This window comes from Apium graveolens, chromosome 9 (genome assembly GCF_009905375.1).
Source record: "Apium graveolens cultivar Ventura chromosome 9, ASM990537v1, whole genome shotgun sequence".
In the NCBI taxonomy this organism is placed as follows: Eukaryota; Viridiplantae; Streptophyta; class Magnoliopsida; order Apiales; family Apiaceae; genus Apium; species Apium graveolens.
The window spans coordinates 201,653,808-201,665,071 of NC_133655.1; the positions used below are offsets into that span (position 1 = coordinate 201,653,808).

The 11,264-nt window shown below is 36.3% G+C and overlaps 1 protein-coding gene across 2 annotated transcripts; it reads right to left on the reverse strand.

Annotated features, from left to right (window-relative positions):
• Positions 1-517: 517 nt before the first annotated feature.
• Positions 518-3,275, reverse strand: LOC141684066 (putative polyamine transporter At1g31830). Of its 2 annotated transcripts, none has more exons than XM_074488900.1 (2): positions 3,028-3,275; positions 518-2,338 (listed from the first exon to the last, which is right to left on the reverse strand). In XM_074488900.1, the coding sequence occupies exons 1-2, from the start codon at positions 3,028-3,030 to the stop codon at positions 887-889; spliced, it is 1,455 nt and encodes a 484-aa protein (XP_074345001.1). In that variant the 5' UTR covers positions 3,031-3,275; the 3' UTR covers positions 518-886. The 2 variants fall into 2 exon arrangements, with proteins under 2 accessions (XP_074345001.1, XP_074345002.1); XM_074488901.1 differs by having other exon boundaries at positions 2,955-3,275.
• Between the last annotated feature and the right edge of the window lie 7,989 nt (positions 3,276-11,264).

Below are 11,264 nucleotides of genomic sequence, written 5' to 3' on the forward strand. Positions count from 1 at the left end.
GATTATAAAATACATGAATTAAAAGGAGCCACAAACGGCAAAACTTCCAACTTGAATATATCGGCTGCTGATCTAGAATTATATACAAATTAGTAAGAAGCATCAACAAAACAATGGACTTCGTAACTGTACATTCCGTGACTTCCTTGAGTTGAACAATAGAGCGGTAATGACCTCCATACAATCTACAAACTCTCTCCTTCCAAATGTATCCGTCATATGAGTCCAGCTTTCAACAATTTCATGAATATGTATCAATATCAGAATATATTCCACATACTAACAGTTGTATATCAGTAATGCAAAGCCTGCACTTGAAAACAGTGACACAAACTTTTAGGACTATACAACATTTCGAAACTTGAGATTTCCAGTATAATGTCACCAGTACCCTTATAATCGTCATTTCAAATGTGTACTCTGAATTATGAACAGAGAGGAACTTATAATCGTCATTTCAAATGTTTACTCTGAAGTTTGAACAGAGAGCGACGGATATGACATGTCAGATATGATATCATAGGCAAAATTATAATTTAAAGAATTGCAAGCTGGTTTTACATCTAAGGTCTGAAACATGGAGTTTAATGACTAAATCATACATATTAGCAAGTTAAATTTGAACAAAACTATGACTCTGTGAACCATGAACAAGCATCTGAAAGAAGTACATCTAGTAGGAGGCAAAAGAATCTAAACATAACCTTTTACTCAGACATGATCAACTGATCCTCGAGGACATACAAATTACAGAATAGCATTCACCAATGTATCAAAATCTTCCGGCAATTTTAGAGTGTAGACAACCCATGTATCCTCAACTTTTAGCACAACAGTAGGTCTCTATCTTTTTCATCTTGAGCCTTGTAATCTCGTAAATCAGGGACTAGCTCAGAAGAGTGCTATTATCTGTAAGATTGTCTATATCTGGGAGATCAGAACTTGTTGAGAATTTCATAAACCTCTTTTTCTCGATATGCTTCAGGCAAGGCTGAAGAACTAGCCCAATTATAACGGCAATCATGCTTACAACAAAGACTTTGCGGGATGAAAGAGCTAACACTACGCAAATCAAAGCTGTAGGAGGAATACACATAAGAATGGATCCAGCTGTTCCCAGGGGTATCTTGTATGGTCGAGAGGCAGCCGGGTGCTTCATTCTTAGCTGAATGAATGCTAGGAACTCCAGAATCATCCCAAAACAGTACAAGAAGTTTTCTGCAGCAACTATTTCCTGAAAGCTCATCCAAGATAGCAAGAGCACACCAGAGGCAGAGAACAAAATACCAACTAAAGGAGTTCCATACCGAGATCTCTTGGCAAAGAACTCAGGAAGCATGCCTCTTTCTGCCATACCCAGAAGTTGGAAAGAGTCGCTGCTCATCTCAGCCACAAACATTCCCATGTTTGACATTGCGGCAGCTGCCTGGACCCACCATCTCAACCATACTCCACCTAGTATTTTAGCAATATCTGAGAAATAACCATCACTCCACAAGTCACGTTCTAGTGGAATAGCACCAGTGCCAGCTAGGAGTGGTAAGAAGTAGCCAAGAACCACCATAATAAGGGCATAAAACAAAGCCTTTGGCAAAGTCTTCTTTGGGTTGTGCACCTCTCCAGCTAGAGTGCTTATTGAGTCCCAATAGTTAAGATTCCAAAAAAGAGTGTTGAGATACAAATTCCAGTCAACATTGTGTAGATCAACTACCATCCATCTTGATGGCTCCAACTTTGGAATCGAGACAAGTCCCATAACTACGAAAGGAAGAATGGAGAAAATACCAAGTAGAACAGCAACCCAACCCACTATAGTCATACCCCTATAGTTCATGTAGGTAAGTACTGCCGTTAAAACAAGTACTGCTGCAATCCTTGGAGGACCATCAGATAATGCTGGGATCCCTGATTTTAAGTAGTCAAGAAATAAAACTGGGTAGAGAGCATTATCAATAACACCGCTCAGCCATTTCATCCAACCCTGCTGAAACCCCCAATACGGACCCAAAGCGGATGAAACCCAAACCACATAGCCACCATTTTCTGGGAACATTGTACCCATCTCAGCAGTTATTAAAGCTTCTGGAACGCTCCATATAAATGGAAATACTAAAAACCCTAAGAGAGCCAATAATGGGCCAGCTGCTTGCACGCTGTCTTCAACACCAAAAGGCCCTCCTGATACTTCATAGAAGATCAGGAAAACGAGGGGTAGAAGCGACACCTTATTTATTCCGCCAGCCCTGGGTGAATGAACTTCATCAATATCCACAAACTGTGCGCTACTGTAATCTCCCATTTCAATAGAAGCTTGCCTACTACCCGTGTTCCTTAGTTTCTGCATTTAGTATTATCAATGCTAAAAGACTGAGTGTTCGTCACTTAATCAAAGATAATCTGAAAAAAATATCACCGCATCTATACCAAAGGCTTCAATCTTATATTGAAAGAACTTCAGATGCTAAACAATTGAAAGCAAACAATATATCGCCAGGTATTTCACTCATGCAGGAAATAAATTAGAAAATCTAAATTGTTTGGCATCAAGACGATACTACCTAAAAGAAAATCCAGTGACAATTAACTGTAAGAAGCTTATTAAAACTCTAATTTACTTAATACAGATGATATAATTTACAGCAACACAAGTATGTGCAAACAGAGCAAAATGCAATTCACTAACACAACACTCCCAACTCTTCCTTTTTCACTAAAAAAATCGAAGTTAAGAAACAAAAAAAGGTTAATTCTTTTTCTTGAAACACTATTTTCATACATTATAAAACATGGGTTCATTGCAAATTATCCAGAAAAATCAAAAGTCCCACAAGATAACCAAAAAGCTGATCACTTGCATACACTCAAGATCTAAAAAGCTAAAAAGACCCACTAAATATATTAAAGAACTACAACAGCATTTTCAAGAATCGCAAAAGAATTGAAATTTAACATACCCTTGAGATCTTTAAACAACTAGAAGAAAGAAGAGTTATAATCAAAAAAAGGAAGATGAGAGTTGAGAGATACCATTAAGAAAAGGGGGGGGGGGGGCAGTTGCTACTGAGTTTGGTAGCTAGAGTATGCCATCTCAAAACCCAAGAAAAATAAATGGTTTTGTGTGTATATAAATTGAAATATGGATATGTATGTATAGATTGTCAGCATACATCAGATTGTCAGAAAGCAACACGAACTCATGACACTCATGCCAACAAGGGGAAAAAGAACAACAGAGAAAATTGCCAAGGACTTCAATATGAACAAATGTACAGCTTTTATTTTAATTTTCGCAATTAATAGCAGTACATATAAAATATCCGATGATATGCAAAAAATAAAAATTAAAAAAAATCCGTGAATTGGTTGAAGTTTTGTCACTTTTGCGGAAGGATGGGACTTCAAGTCATGTGTGGGTTTGTAATTAATTAATTAAACATTTTATGTAATAATTTTATTACTAACCCGTATAATGCACTGATTTTCTTTAATACCCTCCCTGTCTTCATTTATCTATTTTGTTTGATTTCTGATGGCCAAATTGACTCAACTTTAACCATAAATAAAAATTCATTCTTTCATTATTTTAAAAAACTGAAAAATACAAATTAAACTAGATTAAACATACATTCCAGTGATATATTTTTATGAATATTTTCGATAATGTACTATGTGAAATTTTCAGTCAAAGTTGAGTCAATTTGACCGCAAATAGTCAAACAGGACAGATAAATAGGACCGATGGAGTATTTTATTTTATTTATTTAAATTGAATTAAATTTATATCATCAATTTGAATTGAATTCATAGCGTATTTTAATCGAAAAGAGTTATTGGTTGATTATTAATAATTATAAGATTATTATTTTATTAAGTAGTATTATCGATGTTATTTTTGGAAAAGAACGTCAGTTTTATAACAAAAAGTAGAAAAAATAACATTATATAACTGAAAAACGAAATTTATTAAACATATTGTATGATGTGTAGTATAGCAATAGACATCGACTAAAAATAATGTCATAACATCATGTGCGCGAATACATTTGTTTAAAATTTTTAACACCGATTTTAGCCGATTTGAATGTAGTTGGCGGATGTGCGTGGATTACACTGACCTGAACAAAGCCTTCTCGGAGGATCACGATTCTCTTCCCGACATTGAAAAATCGATAGATTTTATGGATCGATATCAGGTACTGCTTCCTTGATGCTTTATCTGGTAATCATCAAATTGTTATGAACATGTGTAAAATACAATGTGATGTAACGTAATATGTACTAGAGCATATATAACTTAACATGGAAAAGAAATAGGTAAATAATATTAACAATGAAATACAAGAATTCAGAAGAATGGATAAATACAAAGAATTGAAATATGAAATTAAAGCTCCAAATCCATAATCAAGTCATGAAAAAAAGTTCAATTCATTGTTCAAGCCTGCATAAAGAATAAAACGTCCAAGGACTTTCAATATCAAAGAAGTAAATTGGTTCTAGTATTATAGATTAAGTATTCCATTGAATTGAAGGAATGAAGCAGTTTGAAAATGTTGAACAAACGAAGAATTAACTGAATCAAGTTATTTCATCATATGTTAGTCGTCTGTGAAGCAGACCAGTGCACTAGGTGTCAACATATCAAGAATTGATTGGGTTGATTATCCTGTAAGAATATAGCTGGTTAAATCAAGTAGTTCAAAGTCACAGAAAACAAATAAATATTTGTAAGTCATATTATTACTTGTGTCGACAAATTCAAGACTGGTCAAGCATGTTCTTGTCGACACATTCCGTAAGGCTTAATATATCGACACTTAGCTAATGTGCCGATACATAGCCTAGTCTTGGACTTGTACTCCCGGCCAACTCAAGGACTCATGTTGACACTTTGGGATCAAGGCCAAGGTTGTTGTCGATACATTAGATTCAAGAGTAAGGTTTTGTTATTCCCTAACAATACAACAAGAATTACAGAAGGGGGGTGAATGTAATTCTGGCTACTTTTTCAGATTTTGAAACAGTTCTAACTTGATAAATAAAACAGTGTTTGATTAGCAGTTGTGCGGAATAAAAAGATGATAGAAATCAAAATACTAAGTAATAAAAACAAAAGCTTTTAAAACTTTCTGGTGGATTTGAAAGTATCCACTATATATATATATATCAAATGAGAACCCTGTGAAACTTGAATAGCTCACAGCTGCTTACAAGTTTGAACAATTAAACTAAAGAGAAATGCTTACAGGATATAGCTTGATATGTTTCTCTGAAAAATGTATATGCTTAGTTAATTGTTCTACTTGCTACACTTGGTTTATATATCACCAAGTTTACATGATAATAAGACAAGATAATAAAACAAAACATATCTAGTCTAACTCCATGCTGCTTCACTACTCTATTACAGCATCTTTGAATATCTTCATAATTGCATGGAAATGGTAATGTTTCTTTGTTCTCAAATTCCTGCTTAACAGGCTGCCACATTCCTTTTGCAAACACCCGACGCATGTGACTGTGTTGTCACTGTCAACAACTATTTGAATTTGATCATCCGTCGGGTCTATGCTTGTCATCCGTCAGGAAGCTTTGTTGATCATCCTTCGGGAGTCTTGTAGATCATCCGTCGGGTGTTTGTTTGTCACTTGACTCCATTTCACTTATACTGAATTACAAGACATCTCATATTTACAATTAATCAACCTATTCTGTATATCAATCTAGTAGTCAACATGACTTGCAAATCCCTAAGTAATCTACTTGACTAATACATGTTGTTTACAAAAATGTGCTACAGTTCTTATTATTACATAAGCTACTCACTCGATGGATGTTAATCTGACTATATTATATCATCCGTCGAGTGCTACAAAACACACTAAGTTAAATCTACTAATGTGTTTTGTTTATCTTATCATCAAGTTCACGACATATTCCTAACAATCTCCCCCAATTTATGTCTCGTGGAATTGTAGCCATAAATTAAGAGAAACTTGATGATAACAAAATACCTTAAAGACATAGATTGAAAAGTATTAGATAAAACTGATAAGTGTTACAATATTTACTGAAAATTGAATAAAGCAAAGTGTACAAAGAGTTGCTCACAGTCATTATCAAGGTGCTCCTCTAGTCTGAGCAGATAAATCTATTTCCTTGATTGTCTGGATTTCTTCCCAAGCCTCTTGTTGTTCTCTTCTATTTGATTTTGGAGTTGTCTATGGAATCCAACATTTCTTGTATTTTCAAAAGAGTCTCATTGCTTGAGATACTCAGTTGGTCATCCAGTCTGAAGAATCTTCTAACTCCCTTATCTTCCATGAATTTCATCAGCCAATAAGGCCTCAAATGCACTCTCTTTCCTGTGAAGGGAATAGACAGAGTTTTTGGAAGTGCATCTTTGGCTCTATTACTCCTTAGCTCCTCTATTTTCTTTAGGACTATTCTCCTTGCAGTCACATTGAATCCAAAGTTCTTCTTGAAGGATGAATAGACCTCTATCAGTACAGATTGGCTTTCTTGAAGAATCCTGTGAAGTGGCCATGTGATCTCTTTCCCTCCCTTGTACTTGAACACTAGCCTTTCAGGAAGATGTCTGTAAGCATCAATCCCTTTTACTTCTTCCAATTATTCCAAGTAGAGGTTTATTTCAAAGAACTCCTTGATGTCACAGATGTATAAGAGATCTTCCTTGTTGACTGTGGGTTGAGATTTGGTTAGGGTCTTGGATCTAAGAGTCACAGGCTTCACTTTCTTGATTACTCTAATCTTTGTTTTCTTTGGCTTGTTGAAGATAGGAAAGTTTAGTTCAGGAATTGGCAAGCTATCCCAGTCTACTGGCTCATCCTTTGGAATTATGGGCTCACCATGAATATTTCTAGTTGGATCCACCACCTTGAATTCTTCAAATACCACTGAGGGTTTTGATGTCTGAGTTGAAGTTATAGACTTTTTAGGAATATAGTCTTCCATTTCCTCATCACTGAAGTCTAATTTTCTCTTGATTCTTTGCTTGTACCTTGGTTTCTTTATCTGTTGGGGTTCCTGTTGTATTTTCTGATCTTGAGGTTCAGCAATTACAGATGGTTGTGCAGAAATCTCAGTTGTAGTCTTCACAACTTGAAGTTTGGCCAAGATAGCAGCTTGCTCCTTCTTTTGTTAAAGCTTCTTAGCATCTAAGGCAACTTGCTTCTTTTCTTGCCTGATTCTTTCCTTCTCTTCCTTTTTAGTTTCTACAAACTGAGGGTGTCCAGCCACCACACAGATTTCCTTACCATTTCTGTAGATTTTGGCAATCCTTCTTTTAAGTGATGAATCAGCCGGATCTTTGAAAAATGCAATTGACCTAGCCAACAGATTCTTCTCATCTGGCCTAGGTATCTCATACACAGTATCCATAGGATTTTTGTCTAAGAACTTTGAGTAATTTCTTTTAGGCTTCAAGACCAGATTTTCCTTTGAAGACTTTATGCAAGAAGTTTGACCCTTTTCAAGATAATTCAAACTCATCTCATTCACAGAAATCTGCTTGACTTGAGAGTGATGATTAAAGACTTTGTCTGGTTTCTGAATTGGCCTAAATTTATGTTAAATTTCTGCATGTAATTTCCTCCATTTATCATCTAATTCCTTCTCCACAGCTGCAACATCAAGCATCTTAGGAATTGTCTTTGACTCAAGCTTAACAACTGCTATTTGGATTAAATCAATGATGTCCAATAATGGTGGCTTTGGCAGAGTAATTTATGGAACAATTACTTGGCTGATTTGAATATTTACCACATGCTCCCCCTCACTAGTTGGCTCTGCTTGACTGACTTGAGTTAATGATTTCTCCCCCTTTTTGTTATCATTAAATAGAGTGGAGGTAGAAGATTGTACAGCCACCAGCCTTTGGAGCAATTGAGTTTGTTGTGCTTGATGAAGATGGATAACTGTTAAAGAGACTTTCATTACAGTTAGCCTTGTATCCAGGGAATCCACTTTAGTGGAAAGATCAGAATTCTTCCTTAGCTGTCTTTTAATATCAAGCATTGTTGCATCTGGAAGTTTAGCATCCAATCATTCAGAGAGATCCTTCTTCACTTGATCAATCTCAGTTTTGAGAGAAGTGACATCCTGATTGTGTTGAAGACCCTAGATTTGATGCAATTGTAGAGAATTGAGATGTGCCTGTAAGAGCTTCCTGGTGCTAGCATTTGTTGTGGCTTGAAGAACATTATGTGTTTCTTGGATTTGATGGATGAGAGCGGTTTTGAAGTGTTGAATATCACAGTACTTGGAGAATGCCCATGATGGCAGGCCAGATCTAGAGTTGGTTCCTGCTTCTTCCCATATGTCCATGAGCTCTTCACTATCATCACCATCATCTCCAAAAAAATCTGCAGATTTACCAGTACCATAGTCAACCTCATCATCAGCTCTAGGTGGCATGGTTGTGATGACATCATTTGCTCTTTGCATAGATTGAGTGGTGTGCAATAAGTTGAGCATCCTTTCAGCCTCCTCATTGCCCTGTCCAGCTATAATTTGATAAGCTGGAACAGGATGAGTAAATATCTCAGCATCCAGGGGGTAGATTCTATGATAGTTTTATATATTTGCTGAGATAGTTTCCCCATTTCTGCATCACTGACATTCATTAACTCACTAGCAATGGTGTCCATCCTTATCTCTTCAGTACCTGCATTTCTCTCATGTTCTCTCTATTTTTGCATCAAGGGCTCCCCTTGGCTACCCACTCTCACACCCTCACCTTCACCATCTAAGGTGGGACTCCTCTCACTCACTTTTGTCAGACCTGAAAAAATGGTATGCATTGGTTCACTCATTTTCTCTCCTTTTGCCTGGGAGCAACTCAGCCTCTCACTCTATTCACTCCCTGCCCTCAGCCCTAAGAGTGATTGTACTACCACTAAGTCATCTGCACTTGTGACAATTATAGGAATTTGAAGTTGTGCAGAGACTCCCGACGGATGAGGAATATCCACCGAGATAGTAGTTTGGCTAGCCGACGGATGACTGCTGTTAGGTACATCCGTCGGGATACAATCACTACTCGACGGATGAAGAATATCCACCGGGATAGAAGAAGTGAATGAGTTTGGAGTGGAGACTATTGTAGACTCTGTGCAGATTGATAAAAATTTAGGCACAGATGTCTCAATAGACTCAGAAAGAATTGACAAGTGAGCCAACAAATCATCTAAAAGATGATGCTCACTTGCTTGGATTTTTGGCTTCTCCAAAAGAGTTAAAGATGGAGAATTTGGAAGTGATGTATGAATCATGTTTACATCCAGTGAGTGTGTGGGTGAATTTGGTGTTTCAAGTGCTTCAATTATTAATGATTTTTGCTGTGACTCCACATTTATTGGAGCCACATCAATCTGACTTTGAGAAGGTGCAGTGACTGGGTCTTTAGCACCAGTTTGTACTATATGTGTTCACTGTGCATCCCCAAGGGTTTTAGATCTTTTCTTTCTAGCATAACTCTGTGGTGAACTTGTGTCCCAGCCCTCTTGGTCTGTGCTCCTGATTGGGAGTTTGTTTCAATAGTGACATCCTTTTGGGAGGATAAAACTAGAATTGAGCTAATATCCTTATTAACAACCACAATTTGTTGGGAAACTGTGGTGTGGCTAGGCATAGGTACACTAATCTCACGAGCCTTATCCTTAGGGTTTCTTTGATTTTCACCCTGTCCCTCACCTTGCTCATTCTCCTTCACACTCCCCTCTTTGAGTTTAGTAGATTTTATAATTGATTTCTTTTAAAAGAAACCAGAGGGGGCTTTCTTAGCTTTGGATTTAGGAATTGTTATTTTGGTAGCTTGGGTAGGCATTTGTTGGGTCATTGACACAGATTTCATAGCTACACTTGAAGGCAAAGAAATGTGTGAGGTTGGAAGAGTGGAGACAGTGGTGCTTACCTCACTTACCTGAGGCCCCCCATGATTGGAAAGTAAAAGAGGGGCACCTCTTTGTGGTGACTTGCCCTGTTGAGATCAGCAATGACTCTCCTTTCTTGAACCCAACAATTCAGTTTGTTGGTTAGGTTCTCAACAACAATGTTCTCAAAAAGATGGTTAGCAAGCATCATAAAGAATCTAGCATAATAAACACTTTTACCTATTTTATTAAGTTCTCCTAACTTATAACCTAACTCAAACATGATCAAGTCACTGAAGTTAAAGTACTTATCAGTAACTAGCATATAAAGCATGTTAAGCATGAAAATATTAACAGAATCAAAATTGCTTATTTTACCAGAAAATATCTTAGTCATAACATCACACAGATAGCTCCATTCCTTTTTAAGACCTAGCCTCATAATCTCACTTAACTTAGAGGTTGAAAGTACATAGCCCATAGAATTTAACATGTTAACTATATCAGTATCTGTGTGCGGAACAGTAGAAATGTTATCTGGAATTCTAAAGCATGCTTTGATAATGTCACTATTAATGCAAAACTGCTTACCTTTAAGAGTGAAAGTTATGGTCTTGTCAGTAGAGTTGTACACGGCAGTTGTCCATATTTCCTCCACAACTTCACAGTAGATTGTGGGTGATTCCAGCATAGCATAACTGAGTTTACAGCTCTTTACAAAGTCCATCATCTTGTGAAAGTCTCCAGACTGTGGAATCTCCTTGTTCACAAGAGCTACAAAGTTATTCTTTTCATAGATAAATCCAGATTGAGACATGATTTTGACTACTGGTGCCATTGTTAGAGAATGAGAAATTTGCAGAGAGAATATTTGCTTTGGTGAAGAAAGGAATTTAGAGCAATTGATTTGAGAATGATAAAAGAATAGAATAAAAATGAATTATGCTTTTATACTATCTCAGAAATAAACTGTCAAAAATAATAAAGTGAAATAAAGTAACCAATCAAAATAGCCCAAAATAGCCATTTAAAAATAACTAAACTGTAAAAAATTTGTCACTTATCCGTCGTGTTATACTTACAAACTGTAAGTATACCCGATGGATAACGTTCGGAGTTTTAACGGCTAAGATTGAGACAATTCGACGGATGAGAATAAAACAATTAACCGTCGGGTTATAAAATAATCCAGAAAAGTAATTGATTTTTTTATTAACAAATAATATTCCGACAAATGATCAAACTCGATGGATAATAAGCATCCGTCGGGATGTAAATTTTGACTTAGCCAAAATTTCATCCAAAACAGAAAAATCAATTAAGTTTCTGGCTACATTATAACTTGCAAAAATATCTGAAATGATTCAAGAA